Source organism: Carlito syrichta, unplaced genomic scaffold (genome assembly GCF_000164805.1).
Source record: "Carlito syrichta isolate Samal-C Ts95f unplaced genomic scaffold, Tarsius_syrichta-2.0.1 Scaffold314810, whole genome shotgun sequence".
NCBI lineage: Eukaryota > Metazoa > Chordata > Mammalia > Primates > Tarsiidae > Carlito > Carlito syrichta.
Genome location: NW_007258906.1, coordinates 122,297 through 141,708, shown reverse-complemented (window position 1 = coordinate 141,708; position 19,412 = coordinate 122,297). Strand labels below are relative to the sequence as shown.

At 41.4% G+C, this 19,412-nt stretch overlaps 1 protein-coding gene across 1 annotated transcript in view; it reads right to left on the bottom strand.

Moving 5' to 3' along the window:
• The window catches only part of G2E3 (G2/M-phase specific E3 ubiquitin protein ligase), a 75,805-nt gene extending 57,473 nt beyond the window's left edge, over window positions 1-18,332 (bottom strand). Inside the window, exon 1 of the mRNA XM_008072004.2 lies at window positions 18,198-18,332. Coding sequence (XP_008070195.1) covers window positions 18,198-18,288 — 91 coding nt within the window. The 5' untranslated portion in view covers window positions 18,289-18,332. The remainder of the gene's footprint in view (window positions 1-18,197) is intronic.
• Window positions 18,333-19,412: the final 1,080 nt, after the last annotated feature.

The window sequence follows — 19,412 nt, the reverse complement described above, 5'->3', positions numbered from 1 at the left end:
CCAGCAGGTCGTGGTTGCGGTGGCCGGGAACGGCCACTGCACTCCAGTCTGGGCGACAGAGTGAGACTCCAACTCAAAAAAAAAAAAAAAAAAAAAAGGCATCAAAATTGACCTGTTCAAAAATGGTTTTGAGCAGTAGAAAAATGTCTTGATAAGCATATTGCATCAAATGGAGAGTAAGTACTTCGAAGGTGACTGAAGCTTAAACATGCAAGAACACACAATTTTTTATAGTTTTTGAGCCCAAGCTATCTCTAACTAGACAGTTAATACACTTTATGTGCAACTACAAATTTGGAGATAAAAGAAACACTCTTAAGGATGTGTTAGTTTCTTTGTTCAGAACAACAGTAAAAGTAGATTCTAAAAGAAAGATATTCAGGCCGGGCTCAGTGGCTCAGCCTGTAATCCCGCACTTTGGGAGGCCGAGGTGAGTGAATTGCCTGAGCCCGCGGGTTCAGATCTGCCTGGGCAACTTGGGGAGAACTCATCTCTACAATAAATCAAAAATTAGCCGGGCGTGGTAGCAGGCGCCTGTAGTTCCAGCTACTTGGAAGGCTGAGGTGGAAGGATGGCCGAAGCCCAGCAGGTCGAGGCTGGGCTACTGAGTGAGACTCCAACTCAAAAAAAAAAAATTCAGTGGTGGAGGTCAAAATCTATGGGAAAAATTTTTTTCATGAATCAACTATTTACATTCTAGGAAAGAGTATACATATCTCAAAAATGTATATAAAGTTGGACACAATAGTACACACCTATAGTCTCAGCTACTTGGGAGGCTGAGATGGAAGAACTGCTTGTACCCAGGAGTTCAATTCAAGCCTGGGCAACTTGGCAAGACTCCACCTCTTTCTAAAAACAAAGAAACAAACCCAAAACACCCCCCAAAATCTATATCTATCTATCTATCTACCTACCTACCAATATGACACCAATATGATCTTTGATGCTTTTAAAATATGAAGTATTACAGAAGTAGTATGGCATAATAGAAATAATCCCAGGGCTCTGAAGATATAAAACTCCGACATACTATCTGTTTTTTCCAAAAGTCTTAGTCTGAAGTTTATTCTCTCTCAAACTAGAATAGCTAATTGCAGGTTGTTGTAAGAACTAGAAATAACACATAAAGTGTCTGGCAGGGTACCTAACATATTTAGTTCATCACTGGTAGTCATTTTAAAATTAAAAATAGGTTAACGATTAAAAGAATAATATACTCTATCTGGGTTTATCTCAGGAACATAACGCTGGATAACACCTGAAAATTAATTAAGGTAGTACACCATAATAACAGGAGAGAAAAACAATATGGTCATCTCAATAGATACACAGAGAATTTGACAAAAGTCAATAACAAACCTTGATAAAATTATAAAACAAATCAGGAAGAGAAGGGAATTTTCTAAATCTAATAAGGGGCAGCCACAGATAAGCATTTTAACCACTTCATTTCAACACTGTACTGCAAGGCAATCTCAAAGGATGCAGAAATAACATTTGACAAATGTCAATATCCAATAATGGTAAAGCTGTAAACTGGACAGAAAAATTTTCTCAATCTAACAAAGGGAATCTAAAAACATTCACTTTAATTGCTTCAACAGTACATTCCAAGGGGAAAAAAGACAAAATCGGGAAGAATAAAGAAAAACTGTTTTCATTTGTAGTCATCTATACAGAACATCCTACCAAAAAATTTATGAGAATAAGCAAATTAAGTAAGTTCTAATGAAACAAGGCAAATACACAAAAAACCCTCTGTATGGCCTGGTTCAGTGGCTCAGCCTGTAATCCCAGCACTTTGGGAGGCCCAGACGAGTGGAATGCCTAAGCCCATGGGTTCGAGACCAGCCCAGGAAGGTTGGCAAGACCTTTTCTCTACAATAAATAATGAAAAAAAAAAATTAAGCCGGGCTCGGTGGCTCAGCCTGTAATCCCACGCCTTTGGGAGGCTGAGGTGAGTGGATTGCCTGAGGCCGCGGGTTCGAGACCCGCCTGGGCAGCGAGACCTCATCTCTACAATAAATCAAAAAATCAGCTGGGTGTGGTAGCGCGTGCCTGTAATTCCAGCTACTAGGAAGGCTGAGGCGGAAGGATTGCTGGAGTCCAGCAGGCAAGGCTGCGGTGGCCAGAAGCGGCCACTGCACTCCAGTCTGGGCGACTGAGTGAGACTCGAACTCAAAAAAAAAAAAAAAAAAAATTAGTGGGTGTGGTAGCGCACGCCTGTAGTTCCGGCTACTCGGAAGGCTAAGGAGGAAGGATCTCCTGAGCCCAGTGGGTTGATGCTGGGCTGTGAGTGTGCTACAGCACTCCAACATGGGCAACAAAGCAAGACTCCGACTTAAAAAAAAAATCATAAAGTAAAACTAAAGAACAATTCTATTTGCAATAAGTAAAAATTTAGTAAAAGATGTGCAAAAAGTTGGCCAGGCTCAGTGTCTCAACCTGTAATCCCAGCAATTTCGGAGGTCGAGTCGAGTGGATTGCCTGAGCCCATGAGTTCGAGACCCACCGGGCAACTTGGTGAGACCTCATCTCTACAATAAATCAAAATTTAGCCGGGCATGGTAGCATGAGCCTGTAGTTCCGGCTACATGGAAGGCTGAGGCAGAAGGATCGCCGGAGTCCAGCAGGTCAAGGCTGCAGTGGCCAGGAGCGTGCCACTGTACTCCAGTCTAGGCAACGAAGTGAGACTCCAACTCAAAAACAAAACAAAACAAAACAAAAAAAGTTGATGAACTGAATTTCAAAATTAAAACCTTTCAAATCCAAAAACATTGTTAACAGAATTAAACGGCAACATAGATTAGGGGAAAATGGGCAAAACGTGTATCTGACAAAAGATTTATATTCATAATGTACAAAGATTTACAACTCAATAAGAAGACATCATAATAAACATAGGGGCCAACAAGCAAATGAAAATATCATCAACATCACTCGTCATTAAGGAAATGAATATTAAAAATCAGAAAACCAGTAAAACATCCACAAGAATACCTAAGTCTCAGCCTGGTTCGGTGGCTCAGCCTGTAATCCCAGCGCTTTGGGAAGCCAAGGTGAGCAGATTGCCTGAGCCTGCGGGTTCGAGACCCGCCTGGGCAACTTGGCGAGACCTCATCTCTACAATAAATCAAAAATTAGCCAGGCATTTTAGCGTGCACCTGTATTTCTGGCTACTTGGAAGGCTGAGGCGGAAGGATCGCCGGAGCCCAGCAGGTCGAAGCTGCGGTGACCGGGAGCGACCACTGCACTCCAGTCTGGGTGACGAGTGAGACTCCAACTAAAAAAAAAAAAAAAAAAAAGAATACCTAAGTCTCACAAAAATGAGCTCAAAATGAACTGCATATCTAAACATAAAACCTACAGCTATAAAATTTTCATAAAAAACCACATAGGAGAAAATCTGGGTGACCTTACATTAAGTAAGATTTCTTAGATATAACACCAAAAGCATAAGAAAGAGAAAACTGTTGAATTACACTTAATAAAAATTCTCTTCTACTCATCAAAACACACTGTTAAGAGAATAAGATAAGCCTCAGACTAAGAGAAAGTATTTGTAAAAATTATGATCTGAAAAAAGACTTGGATACGCCGGGATCGGTGGCTCAGTCTGTAATTCCAGCGTTTTGGGACGTTGAGGTGAGTGGATTGCCTGAGCCCGTGGGTTCGAGACCCGTCTGGGCAACTTGGCGAGACCTCATCTCTACAATAAATCAAAAAAATTAGCCAGGCGTAGTAGCGTGCGCCTGTAGTTCCAGCTACTTGAAAGGCTGAGGCAGAAGGATCGCCGGAGCCCAGCAGGTCGAGGCTGCAGTGGCCGGGAGCCTCCGGCGACTGCACTTGAGTCTGGGCGATAGAGTGAGACTCCAACTCAAAAAAAAGACTTGGATGCAGAAAATTATATGTAATGGGATTTCTCTCCCCCCAAAATTAGATTTTTTGGAGGGAGGCCCCTTGTAGTACAGGCTTTCCCTTCTAGGAACCCATTGGCATCAGTGTACCAACAAGCGTTTTTGTGAGGATACATTGGCTTTGGTGAATTTTTTTCGGAAATTCTTGCAATGCATTTGCCCATCTAATGATGGGTGAGTTACATGAACAACTTGGTCCACACCACACTCAGTGTTCAGCAGGTTTTTACCAAAAGGCATGACCCCTGTGCCCTACCCTCCCTATTCACCTGATGTTACCCAGAAAAACTTTATTTTTGTTTCCCCATATGAAAAAGTGAAACCTTTTGCTGATGTGGAAGCACAAAACAAAAATGGCAGAAGCACTAAAAGGCAGCAAAACTGACAAGTTCAAAAACTGCTTTGAGCAGTGGAAAAGACGTCTCAGTAGGTGTATTTCATCAAGAGGAGAATTCTTTGAAGGTGATTGAAGTTTAAACATGTAAGAATACACAATTTTTTATAAATAAATTCCAGTTGAGCCCCCCTCCGCCCCCATGTGTGTCTGTGTATTTTTTTTAACTCTCAAAACTCAGTAATAAGACAGATCAACAAAAATGTTGAAGCAAGCTCTGGAGGAGTCTTCCCTCCAAGAAACACAGAAAAACCTGGCAAAAACTCATAATCAACAATATCTCGACAAAATACAGAAAATAAAGAAACAAATGATAAAAAAGGAAGCAAACAGAGATTCTGCAGCTGAAAAGTGCAATAACTAAAAAGAAAGATTCTCTACAGGGGTTTAAGAGCACATCTGAATAGACAGAAGAATCAGTGAACCTGAAGACGGGTTCCTTGAAATTATCCAGTCTGAAGAGCAAAAAACAAAAATGAACAGGGTCTTAAAAACTGTGAGACACCATTCAAACATACCAACAAAAGCTTAATAGTAGTCCAAGAAGGATAAGACAAAGAGAGAGGAACCGAATAATATTTGAAGAAGTAATAGCCAAAAACTCCCCAAATTTCATGTAAGACCTCAATCTATATATTCTCAAGCAGCTCAAGGATCTTCAGACAAGAAGACAAATTCTAGGAATTACACACAAAGACACAGTATACTCAAACCGACAAAAGCAAAGTCGATCTTAAAAACAGCAAGAGAGCCGGGTTGGGTGGCTCAGCCTGTAATCCCGCGCCTTTGGGAGGCTAAGGTGAGTGGATTGCCTGAGCCCGTGGGTTCAAGACCCACCTGGGCAGCAAGACTTCATCTCTACAAAAAATCAAAAAATCAGCCGGGCGTGGTAGCGCATGCCTGTAACTCCGGCTACTTGAAAGGCTGAGGCGGAAGGACTGCCGGAGCCTAGCAGGTCGAGGCTGCAGTGGCCAGGAGCGGCCACTGCACTCCAGTCTGGGCGACAGAGTGAGACTCTAACTCAACAAAACAAAACAAAACAAAACAAAAACAACAAGAGAACAATGACTAACCATATACATGAGAATCCCAACAAGATTAATATCCAATTTCACATCAGAACCAGAGTCCAGAAGGCAGTAGAATGGCATATTTAAAGTGCTGAAAGAAAAAAACAAACAATAAAGCTCTAGTCAAGATTCCCATAAGCAGCAAACAAAACTATGCTTCAAAAGTAAAGGAAGCCGGGCTTGGTGGCTCAGCCTGTAATCCTGCGCCTTTGGGAGGCTGAGGTGAGTGGACTGCCTGAGCCCGTGGGTTCGAGACCCACCTAGGCAGCGAGACCTCATCTCTACAATAAAAAAATAAAAAAATCAGCCGGGCGTGGTAGCGCATGCCTGTAATTCCGGTTACTTGGAAGGCTGAGGCAGAAGGATTGCCGGAGCCCAGCAGGTCGAGGATGTGGTGGCTGGGAGCGGCCACTGCACTCCAGTCTGGGCGACAGAGTGAGACTCCAACTCAAAAACAAAAAAAAGTAAAGGAGATCAGAACACAAATTCACATGGGAGGCAGGCAAGTAAACAAGTATTTCACACACATGCAATGTAATGAATTCCATAAAGAGAGAGTAGGTGGTCTTACAGAAGTGATGACATTATAACTAGATTGAGAAGGATAAATATGCTGAGCAGACAAGGTGGAAAAGGCACTCCAAGTGGAGAGAGTGCAAAGGCACAGTACTGTGCTAAAGCACAGAATGTTTGGGGAACGCCAAGAATTTCTTCTGGAAGCTCCTCTTGCTGATTCTGCCATTTGTTTGGAATGTATTAATTTCCCTGGATTGGATAATCAGATAATAATATAATACACTTCATCACCTGAGTATTTTCTCCCTGGTCCTAACCATGCCTCAGTGGGCAGGTATCATTCCAGTCCTAGCCCCTTCCCACTGACAAATCAGGCTCTAAGTAACCAGCCCACTCAAGTTGGGAAACTACTCGAAGCAGGTGGAATCTTTTCAACATAGTACAGGGTTTGGGAAATGAATGTTCAGTCACAGCTCCCACAATACGAAGTCCTCTCCTGTGTAAAAAATGAGCCCTAAATTATATTTTAACAGGAGAATTTATCTGCTACCTCATGTGACTCAACATTAAGTTGTTAAGATTCTAGACAGGCTGGGCTCGGTGGCTCAGCCTGCAATCCCAGTGCTTTGGGAGGCCAAGGAGAGCAGACTGCCTGAGACTGCAGGTTCGAGACCCGCCCAGGCAACTTGGCGAGACCTCATCTGTACAATAAATCAAAAATTGGCCGGGCATGGTAGCACACACCTGTAGTTCCGGCTACTTGGAAGGCTGAGGCGGAAGGATCACTGGAGCCCAGCAGGGTGAGGCTGCGGTAGCTGGGAGACTTGTGGTGGCTGGGAGTGTGCCACTATACTCCAGTCTGGGTGACAGAGTGAGACTCCAACTCAAAAAGAAAAGATTCTAGACAGAAATCAGGAAGAAAGCACACTAGACTTGAATCATACACACTCACTTGGGTTTAAATTCCTGGTTTTTGTGCCCTTGTGCAACTTGCTACTCCTCTCTGAACCTCAAATTTTTCAGCTACAAAATGGGGATAAAAATACTTCATATATGCAAAGTGGGAGATGTAAGTAATTAGATGGAAAGAGGAAAGAGTGGAAGGAGTTCAGCAAGATCTGAGGTTTCTAGGCTGAACTATGACAATAAAGTTTCAATGTTCCTAACTGTTAACAGTGGTCATCTCTGGGGAGAGACATAGGTGGGGGACTTTTTATTTTTTAATACAGTTTAGTATTTTTTGAAATTTAAAAAAATGAACAGGAGTTTGTGCTTAAAATGTATAAACATGCCTCAGAAAAATGTTTTTTTAAAAGTTTGTATTGTGGGTGGGTACAGTGGCTCATGCCTGTAATCCCAGTACTTTGGGAGGCTGAGGTAACAGAATTGCTTGAGCCCAGGAGTTCAAGACCATCCTGGACAACTTAGCAACACCATGTCTCTGTTTTGTTTTCTTTTAAAGAAAAGGCTTGACTGGGCTCAGTGGCTCAGCCTGTAATCCCAGCACTTTGGGAGGCTGAGGTGAGTGGATTGCCTGAGTCTGTGGATTCGAGACCAGCCCGGGCAACTTGGTGAGACCTCATCTCTACAATAAATAAAAAATTAGCTGGTCGTGGTAGCATGCACCTGTAGTTCTAGGTACTTGGAAGGCTGAGGCAGAAGGATTGCCAGAGTACGGTAGGTTGACGCTGGACTGGCCGTGTACGTGCCACTGCACTCCAGCCTGGGCGACAGAGTGAGACTCCAACACAAAAAAAAAGAAAAGAAAAAGCTTGTATTGTTTGGGAATACAATACATCCAGGAGATGGCTATGAGTGGTTGCTTCTCCAGAGGACTGGAAGACCTAGGGTCTGAGGTAAAAGGAAGACTTTTCCTTGTGTATTCTTTTGTACTGTTTGCATTTTTTTCATCATGAATTTGTATTAGTTCTTGTCTTTCTAATATGTTACTTTTTAAAAAAGGTTTTAAATTGTTTTCAAAACAAAATGAAGCAAAACATTCAAATAAAGAAAAAAGTGGGGAAAATAAAGAGAAATCAAGACAGTCCCAAATAAACAAATGGAAAAAAAATAAACAATCAAAACATTCCCAAATAAACAAAAATTGAACGATTTTGTTGCTAGTATACCTGTCCTACTAGAAATGCTAATGAGACACCAGACAGTACCTCAAAGTTATATGAGGAAATAACACACCAGAGTAAAGGTAACTACAAAAGTAAATGTAAAAGCCAGTAGTATTGCATTTTAGGTAATTCCTTTTGACAGAAATATGATTTAAAAGAAAAATGGAATTATGTTATTGTGCACATCATATATAAACATAAAATGAGCACAAAATGCGTAAAAATGTAATTTGTCACAGTAAAGAAAAAAGGATGAGATATGCAAGAATATATTTTTGTATACTATAAAAGTCAAATGGATATTAATTCAAACTAGATTGCTGTAAGTTTAAGATATTAATTGTAAGCTGGGCTCGGTGGCTCAGCCTGTAATCCCGCGCCTTTGGGAGGCTGAGGTGAGTGAATTGCCTGAGCCCGTGGGTTCGAGACTCGCCTGGGCAGCGAGACCTCATCTATACAATAAATCAAAAAAAATCAGCCGGGCATGGTAGCGCATGCCTGTAATTCCTGCTACCTGGAAGGCTGAGGTGGAAGGATCGCCGGAGCCCAGCAGGTCGAGGCTGCGGTGGCCGGGAGCGGCCACTGCACTCCAATCTGGGCGACAGAGTGAGACTCCAACTCAAAAAAAAAAAAAGATTAGAGATTCAGAAAACAAATAGTAAAATGGCAGAAATTCTTCCTTATCAGTAATTACTTTAAATGAATGTAAATAAATTATATTCCAATTAAAAGGCAGAGATTGACAGAACAGATATATTAAGAAATCCATCTATATTCTGTATACCAGAGTCTCTCTACAGATCCAAAAACACAAATTAAGTTGAAAGTAAAAGGAAAGAATATGACGTTTTATACAAACAGTAACTAAAATTGAGCTTGAGTGCCTATACTACAAAAATACCAAACAAAATGGGCTTTAAGTCAAAGGAGATTATAAGACCCAAAGGAGGACATTTAAAATTGAGTAAAGTTGCCAGGCTCAGTGGCTCAGCCTGTAATCCCACGCTTTGGGAGGCTGAGGTGAGTGGACTGCCTGAGCCTGCGGGTTCGAGACCCGTCTGGGCAACTTGGTGAGACCTCATCTACACAATAAATCAAAAATTAGCTGGGCGTGGTAGCGTGCGCCTGTAGTTCCGGCTACTTGGAAGGCTGAGGCGGAAGGATCGCCGGGGCCCAGCAGGTCGAGGCTGCGGTGGCCGGGAGCGGCCACTGCACTCCAGTCTGGGCGACAGAGTGCGACTCCAACGCAAAAAATAAAAAAAATGAGTACAGTCTCAATCCATCAAGTCATTACAATTATAAACAAAGCCACCAATAAAAGTACCAAAATTTGAGGCAAAATTTGACAGAAATGAAGGGAAAAACAGTTTAAACTTAACAGATACATAAAACAGTCCACACAACAGCAGAATACAACACATTCTTCCAGTGCATGTGGAACATTCTCGATGGATAGATTGATCACATGTCAGACCACAAAATAACTCTCAATAAATTTGTTAATAGACTGAAACCACACAAAGTATCTACTCCAACTACAATGGAATGAAAATAGAAGCTTCAGAAGAAAAACTGAAAAATTCACAAACGTGGAGATTAAACAATACATCCTTAAGCACACAAAAATGTCAAAGGAAAAAAAATCACCAAGAAAATCAGAAAATACACAGAGACAAATGAAAACAAAAACATATAATACTAACACCTATGGTATATAGCAAACTGTGCTCAGAAGGAAATTTACAGCTGTAAATGCTTACCAAAAAAAAAAAAAAAAAGGCGCGAACTATATCCAAAGCTAGTAGAAAAAAATAAGTTAAACAAGTCAGGTAAAATAGAAGTTGACTCAAGAAGAAAGATAAAATTTCAACAGACCTACAGGTGATTGAACCAGTAATGAAGAACTTCCCAACAAAGAAAAGTTCTGGCCTAGATGGTTCACTGGTGAATCCTACCAAACATTTAAAGCAAAATTAGCACCAGTCTTTCTCAAACGCCTACAAAAGATAGAAGAGCAGGTAACACTTCATAAATCATTTTATAAAGCCATCATCACCTTGATACCAAAGCCATCACAGAAAACTACAGACCAATACCTCTTATGAATATAGATGCAGATATCCTTAACAAAATACCAGCAAACTAAATCCTTATTAGGAGAATTTTATGCCATGGCCAAGTGGGATTTATCCCAGGAATGCAAAGGTAGTTTCAATATATGAAAATAAATAATGTACCACATTAACAAAATAAATAATGTACCACATTAACAAAATACCACATTAACAGAAAAAAAGGCACATGCTTATCTCAACAGATGCAGAAAAGCATTCGACAAAATCCAACACTCTTTCATGATAAAAAACACTCAACAATTTAGGAATAGAAGGGAACTTCCTCATCTATAAAAAACCCAGCTGACATCATACTTGATGGTGATGAAAGACTGAAGATCTTCCACCTAAGATTTGGAACAAAACAAGGATACACACTTGCACCACTTCTATTCAATACTACACTGGAAGGTCTAGTCAGAGCAATAAGGCAAGAAAAGAAATAAAAAGCATCCAAATTGAAAACAAGAAGTAGCTATCTACAGAACACATGATATCTCAATGTCAGGCAGCATGTGTGGTGTACTATGCCTGCCACAATCTTTTATGTAGAAAATCCTGGCGAATTTACAAAAAAAGTTAGAACTAATAGATGAATTCAGCAAAGTTATAGAATGCAAAATCAACACACAAAATTAGTTGCATTTCTATCAATACCAATGAAAAATCCAAAAAGGAAATTAAGAAAACAACTCTATCTTTAATTGTATTAAAAATTACTTAGCAAAACATTTAACCATGGAGGTACAAGATTTATGTACTAAAAATTACAAAACAAATTTGAAAGAAATTTAAAAATCCTAAATAAATGGAAAAAAATCTGTATCCATGGGCTAAAAGACTTTAAATTGTTAAGAAAGTAATATTTTCCCCAAAGTAATTTACATATTCCACACAATCCCTTTTTAAATTCCAATGGCTTTTTTAGAAGGAAGAGAAAAGCTGATCCTAAAATGTATAGGATCCTAAAAAGCCAAAAAGAATCCCCCCAAAAAAGGTTGGAGGATTCAAATCTCCCAATTTCAAAATATACTACAAAGCTAAAGCAATCAAAACAGTGTGGTATTGGCATAAGGACAGCTATACAGAGCAACAAAAGAGAGTCAAGAAATAAACCTACACATTTATAGTCAATTGATTTTCAATAAGGACACCAAAAGCATTTCATGAGGAAAGAACAGTCTCTTCAACAAATGATGCTGGGACAACTGAATAACCACATAAAAAGGAATGAAGTTGAGCTCTTACCTCATATCTTATACAAAAAATTCAAGAAGAAATCATGTAAATTGTCTAGCCTACATCAGGTATCCAGCTCTGATTCAAATACCTTTACAACTTTGAATTCTAAGCTCCTCAAACCAACCCTACCCACTAGTCCTGAGAATGATGTCCCTAGATTGTTGCACAGACTTTTAAAGAAAAGGGGTGAGCAAAGAAGTTAAGTAACAATCTTAACTGCCCAAATACAAAGAAAAGGAAAACTCTTGTTTTTAATTCCCTAACAATTTGAATTTTTTTCTAATTACACCTATCACTATTACAATTTTTTTTTAAAAGCTATACTGTGAGGAAATTAAGTCTTAAAAAATACATTTTTAATTAAATTACTAAATCTTTTGGTGCCTCAATTTCTTCATCTTAAAGTGGGAAGATTAATAAAATGGTTGTAAAGATTAAGTGAGAAAATATGTATAAAGCATTTGAAATCCCATGAATATTAATATATAATGCAGTTGATCTCCTTCCCATTTGAAATACCTTCTAAGCCTATTGTTTCAATAGCTATTATTCCACATGAAGTTTATAAGTCATATGCTATAAATTCTCCACTAAACGACACATAATTACATACTATCATCCTAGAAAAAAAAATCTAAGCTGTTTTTTTTTTTTAACTTTCCCCATCATTAACAGATGTGGTGAATTGTTAAAATAGCCAGGCTCAGTGGCTCAGCCAGTAATCTCAGCACTTTGGGAGGCTGAGGTGAGTGGATTGTCTGAGCCTGAGGGTTCGACACTAGCCCAGGCAACTTTGTAAGACCTCGGCTCTACAATAAATCAAAAAATTACCAGGGTATGGTAGTGCAAGCCTGTAGTTCTGGCTACGAAGGCTGAGGCAGAAGGATCATGGGAGCCCAGCAGGTGGATGCTGTGGTGGCCGTGAGTGTGCCACTGCACTGCAGCCTAGGCAATAGAGTGAGACTCCAACTCAAAAAAAAAATTAGCTGAGCATGGTAGCACATGCCTGTAGCTCCAGTTACTTGGAAAACTGAGGCAGAAGGATTGCCTGATCCCAGCAGGTCGATCCTGGGGTGGCCGTGAGCATGCCACTGCACTCCAGCCTGGATGATGGAGTGAGACTCTAACTCAAAATAAATCAAAAAAATCAGCCGGGCGTGGTAGCCCGCGCCTGTAGTTCCGGGTACTTGGAAAGCTGAGGCGGAAGGATCGCCGGAGCCCAGCAGGTCGAGGCTGCAGTGGCCGGGAACGGCCACTGCACTCCAGTCTGGGCGACAGAGTGAGACTCCACTCAAAAAAAAAAAAAGAAAAGAAAGTATTTCAGGCAATTGAGAAAGATGGAACTCTCCCCAAAACATTTTATGAAGCTAACATCACATTGATACCCAAGCATGGTAAAGATCCAACAAAGAAAGAGAACAGGCCAATATCCTTGATGAACATAGATGCTAAAATTCTCATCAAGATCCTAATAAACCAGATCCAACAACAATCTCAAAAATCATCCATTATAACCAAGTAGGCTTCATCCCCGGGATGCAGGGCTGGTTCAACATTCGCAAGACCATAAATGTAATTAAATACATCAACACATGTAAAAACAAAAACCACATGATTATATCATTAGACGTGGAAAAAGCTCTTGATAAAATCCAGCACCTCTTCTTGATTAAAACTCTCGGACATCTAGGCACAGATAGAACATACCTCAAAATAGTAACAGCCATCTATGAGAAACCCACAGTCAGCATACTGCTAAACAGACAGAAATTGGAACCATTTCCCCTGAAAAGTGGGACAAAGCAAGGATCCCCACTCTCATCCCTCCTTTTCAACATAGTTTTGGAAGTCCTAGGTAGAGCAATCAGACAAGAGAAGGAGATCAAGGGTATCCAAAAAGAAAAAGAGGAAGTCAAGTTACCCCTCTTCAGACAGCATGATTCTATACCTCCAAAACCCAAGAAAATCTATCAAAAACCTCCTTGCATTCATAAAGGACTTTGGCAAAGTCTCAGGGTATAAAATAAATGTGCAAAAGACAGTTGCATTTCTATACACCAACAATAAAAAAACAAATCCAAATAAAAAACACAATCCCGCCGGGCTTGGTGGCTCAGCCTGTAATCCCGCGCCTTTGGGAGGCTGAGGTGAGTGGATTGCCTGAGCCCGCTGGTTCGAGACCCGCCTGGGCAGCAAGACCTCATCTCTACAATAAATAAAAAAAATCAGCCGGGCATGGTAGCGCGTGCCTGTAATTCCGGCTACTTGGAAGGCTGAGGCAGAAGGATCGCCGGAGCCCAGCAGGTCGAGGCTGTGGTGGCCAGGAGTGGTCACTGCACTCCAGTCTGGGCGACAGAGTGAGACTCCAACTCAAAAAAAAAACACAATCCCATTCACAATAGCCACACACACACACACACAAAAATACCTTGGCATCTTCCTGACCAGAGATGTGAAAGACCCTTACAATGAAAACTACAAAACACTGCTCAAATAAATCAAAGATGACAGAAACAAATGAAAAAAATATTCCATGGTCATGGAATGGAAGAATCAACATTGTTAAGATGTCCATCCTACCCAAGGCATCTACAGATTTTACTCAATACCTATTAAATTACCAGCAGCATTCTTCTCAGACCTGGAAATGACAATACAGGAATTCATATGGAAAAAAACGACCTTGAATAGCAAAAAAAAAAAAACAAAAAAAAACTAGTCAAAACAATCCTCAGCCCAAAAAAAAACAAAAAAAACCCAAAAAAACAAAGCAGGAAGTATCACACTCGCAAACCTTAAACTTTATTATAAAGCTACAATAATCAAAACAGCCTGGTAGTGGTGCAACAGGCATACAGACCAAAGGAAAAGGATAGAGATTCCAGAAGCAGAACCCAAATTTGTCAACCAACTCATCTTCGACAAAGCCTCCACCAACCGCTGGGGAGAGAGGAACCTATCCAGCAAATGGAGTTGGGAAAACTGTCTGACCACATGCAGAAAATTAAAACAAGACCCCTACATATCACCATACACAAAAATCAACTATAAATGGATCTAACACCTAAACATAAAACCTCAAACAACAAGTGCCTTAGAAAATGCAGGAGACACCCTTATGGAAATCGGAACTGGCAACCAATTCCTGATCAAAATCCCAAATGCTGGTAATTATTTCCTTCCTCACATCTTTTATTAAAAAATTGATTATTTTAAAATGTAAAAAAAAAAAAAAAATCCCAAATGCCCATGCCAAAAGAGATAAGATAGACAAGTGGGACCTCATCAAACTGCAAAGTCAAAGAAACCATCAAGAGAGCAGGAGGACAGCCCACAGACTGGGAAAAGAATATTTGCCAACTGTATGTCCGATAAAGGCCTAACATCTAGGATCTACAAGGAACTCTAATGTGCCGAAAAGAAAAAAAACAAACAGCCCCATTACAAAGTGGGCAAAAGATATGAATAGACACTTCTCAAAAGACCAAAAGTAGCCAACAGATACATTTAAAAATGCTCAGCCTCACTAGTCATCAAAGAAATGCATTCTAAAACTACACTGAGATACCACCTAACTCTAGTGAGGATAGCCATGATTAATAACTCAAAAAACAACAGATGCTGGAGTGGAATGTGGGGGGGGAAGGGAACACTTCTACACTGTTGGTGGGAGTGTCAACTAATACAACCTCTGTGGAAAACAGTTTGGTGATTCCTAAAAGATCTAAAAATTGACCTTCAATACAACCCTGCAATCTCCCTACTTGGAATATACCCAGAGGAACACAAATCATTCTATGAAAAAGATACTTGCACACATGTTTATTGTAGAATTGCTCACAATAGCAAAAACATGAAATCAACCACACTAACCATCGAAAGAGGACAGAATTTTAAAAATGTGGTACAAGCCGAGTGTGTGGTGGCGCATGCCTGTAGTTTCAGCTACTTGGAAGGCTGAGGTGGAAGGATCACCTGGGCCCAGCAGGTAGAGGCTGCAGTGGCCAGGAGCATACCACTGCCCTCCAGCCTGGGTGACAGAGTGAGACTCTGACTCAGTAAATAAATAAATAAATAAATAAATAAATAAAAATTAAATAATAAAAATAAAATGTGGTACATATCCACAATGGAATATTACGCAGCCATAATGAAGGATAAAATTATGAATTTCACAGCAACTTGGATAAACTTAGATTCTATAATACTAAGTGATCTATCACTGGATATCACATGTTCTCATAAGTGGACCTTGAACATTTATCGTAATACTATAAGAAAAGGATTGGCAGTAGCAGAAAAGGGGGGAGGTGTGATCGGCAGTAGTGGGAATCTGCCGATCCTCATCAACAAGGGTACCTGCATAATGAACACTTATATACCTAACCCTGAATTGCATCCCACATCAGTAAAGTTAAAAATTTTTAAAAAAATCAAAAATGACACCAAAAAATGGAAAAATATTCCATGCTGAAAATAAAATAACAAGAACAGTACTCACTTTGTTAAAAGAAAGGAAAAGCTAAGAAATTTGAATTATATATAGTAGACAATGGGAAGCAATCAGAGATTTTTATAGAGCATCATTTGAAGGGAGACTGCAAAGAGAGGCAGGAAGCATTACTTTTTTAAAAAGGCATAAATGTTCAAGTTAAATCTAGTTTCTGACCTTAATGCCAACATCTTATTAACTGAATGAGAACAAATTAATGAACCTCTCTTGGCCTGTTTTCTTTCTGAAAATAATAGCTACACAATAATACCATAAAATAAGTATTATCCCCATTACACAGTTGTGGGAACTGAAATTCAGAGAGGTTAAACAGTTCGCCCAGGGTTACACAACTAGCTATCAAGTGGTAGAGATGGGATTCAAACCAAAGCAACCCAGAGCCCAGTTCCATATCTTTAATCAATTTATTATAATGCCACTCTAGGTAAGGGCATTAGTATTAGTATGAAAATACTAGCCAAGCCCAGTGACTCAGCCTGTAATCCCAGTACTTTGGGAGGCTGAGGAAAGAGGATTGCCTCCTGAGCCTGGGGATTCGAGATCAGCCTGACCTCGTCTCTACAATAAATCATAAAAAACTAGCCAGGAGTGGTGGCATCTGTAGTTCCAACTACTTGGAAGGATCGTCTAAGCCCAGCAGGTTGAGATTGAGGTGGCTGTGAGCATGGCACTGCATTCCAGCCTGGGTAACAAGAGTGAGACTACAACCCCCCAAAAAAAGAGGGAGGGAGGGAGGAAGGAAGAAAAAGAAAATACTAATGTATTTCTCCAGGCAAATGCTTAAAAACTCTAGTTTTCTACTGAATTTTTGAAACTTTCAGTTAATTATGCAGATTCTTCAGCCCCGTTCTTCAGATCTGATTCAGAATCTGATTATCTGAAGTGCAGGAATCAGTATTTAACAAACATTTGAAACTTACTGATAAAGTCAAAAACTCAATGAAAAGAATCCAGGTAAGAAAAAAGAAATACATTACGACATAGAGAGCAATTCCTTAAAATTACCATTTGCTGGTAGCACATATGAAATGAGTAGATCAGTTGTCTGCAGTCCTTAGGGAAGCATAGCCAACGTTGCAACAAAGACGTTAATAAGCTATTACAAACATCAGTTAATAAGATATTACAAACGCTGACAAGTTAAATCTATTCTTTCTGGCTAATTCTAAAAACAAAAGCTCCTTATCAGGAATGAGGGAGTGGGAATAGTCACTACCGGATGAAAGAATATATTCTGAATATTAAGTCCAACTTTTAAAAAGATATTTATACGTATACGTGGTACAACACCCCGATGTTGAAACCTTAACAGAAACAGAATCTTTTTCTATAAAGCAACCCCGAATAAGTATAACAGTTTTCAACAAGGCAAGACTTGCACACACTTAAAGTTCTCGTGTATGGTTGACATTTACAGTACGCATTTACACTATCCCAGAAAGTATGACCTCACTACGGGGTTGGAGTTTGATACTTGAGGCGGTTCATCAGTAAAAACAAACCACAAAAAGGAAACCCAAAACAACATCAAAAATGGAAAACCCGACTCTCACCGCATTAGTGAAGTCATTCCCAAATGACTCCACAATAACCCAGCTGGCCAATGAATGAAGAGGGGGTGAAAAGGCAGGGCGGTGGATAAACCTTATCCCTATTGTTTGCAAACTAAGACCGTCGGGAATCCCCCTCCGTTGCTAAAGCCATTTTAAAGGAGCAAGAGTCTCTTTATGTTTGCGGTACATTAAAAATGTCAATCGCGAAGGAAAAATATCCGGGTTTTAAATACAAAGACGACTCGGATTTCAGTTTAAATCCCCGCCAGGCATCTCAAAGGCTGTCACTCGCCTGCAGCCCAGGGTCAAAAACACCGCTCCAGGGATCTCCCTTAGGAGGAACTCGGAGCCACGCAGACCATCTTCTCATTCTACACCTGCCCCACCTCCCACCTTTCAGGAAGGAAGATTCTTTTTCCTGCGGTTACGCTGTCACCGTGAGATTTAGTTGCTATCGAAGCCTCGGAGTGCGAGCCCAACCGGTGGAAACACTCAACTGTGGCTACAATAAAAATCACGGGGTCAGCGAATAATCTCGAGGCGCCGGCCGGGCCTCCGAAACCCCAATCCTCGGGGTTGGCAGCGAGCGCCGCCGTCGCGAGACGCTCCCCAAAGTCTCCATGCCCGGCCCCGGCGCCAGGCATCCCCTGAGGCGATCCGAGGCCCAGCTACGCTGTCCGGCCTCCGGACCCGCTTTCCCTCTTCCCTGCCTGAAACCCTCCGTCGTTTTCGGCTCCGTGTCTACTCACCGAAGCGCGCTGGGCAGAAGTTCCAGAGCGGCCGTGCCACTTCACCCTCCTCGCGCTGGGCCGCGGCGCACCAAACGCGAGCAGCCCCCATGCAACGGCTCGCAGGATTCAAATTCGCCCACTTCCGCCCGCAACCCGGAAGGAGCTATCGGCCCCGCCCCTGTGGGCGTGGCCCGCGGAGGCGCCAGAGGCGGTGGGGGCGGGCCCCGCGAGCCCCCGCGAGCCCCCGCGAGCCCCCGCTCTTCGGCTGCTGGAGACTGAGACTAGCCCGATGGTGTCGTCTTCGCGTTCGTTTCTTTTGTCCGGTCTCTGTCTCTATTTAGGGCCTCAGAAGAAATCCCGGCGCGGGGCCGTTTTTTCCGCCTGGTTGCTCCCGAAAGGATGCTCTGGACTCTGAAACGCACCGAGACGTGAAGTGTCCTCACCTTCAAGGAATGGGGAAGATAAAAGCAGGCGCGGAGCCGAGAGGTGGTCGCTCCTGCCCTCATCCTCTAGTAAACCACAGCTGCCGCAGAAAGGAAGAAAACAAACCCTCCCGTGCTTCCTACAGGTTTTCCTAGGCCTCCTCCGTCCTATCCTGGCACTGTCAGGACTTTTCACCTCTTTCTGTCCCCTGTTGGAGGAAGACAAGTGCACCAGTCATCCGTATTCCAGCCACACGTTGAAAATAAGTAGTCATACTCAGTGATCTATCTCAGAAACAAAGAACAGAGTACCCTATGTTCTCACTCATAAGCGGACCTTGAACAATCATCATAATTCTGTAAGAAAGGGATTGGCAGTAGAGGGAAACCGCCAGGGGAGGAAGGAGCACACCTCATCAACAAGGGTGCCTGCATAATGAACATTTGTATACCTAACCCTGACTTGTACCCCACATGCTTAAAATTAAAAATTAAAAAAAAAACAAGTAATCAAACCCGTCCTTGGTCCCAAATAAAGAATTCGAGGATAAATGCTAGAAAGCCATAACTCCCCCCGCCTCCCCACCTCCGCCCCAAGGAACCCTTTCCCAAGATGTTTATGATTCTTGTGGGATTCTTGGGACAGCACTGTCATGTTCCTTTATCGAGGACCCCAGTGTATGCTTAATCCAAAACTTCTTAAGCTTCTGAAAATACGTCTGGTAGCTTTCAGAAACTAAAGGAAGGACCGGAAATGCTTTTGGGAGAAAACAAAACAAAAACCTAAACAACAGTGACCTTTAGTGCTGTA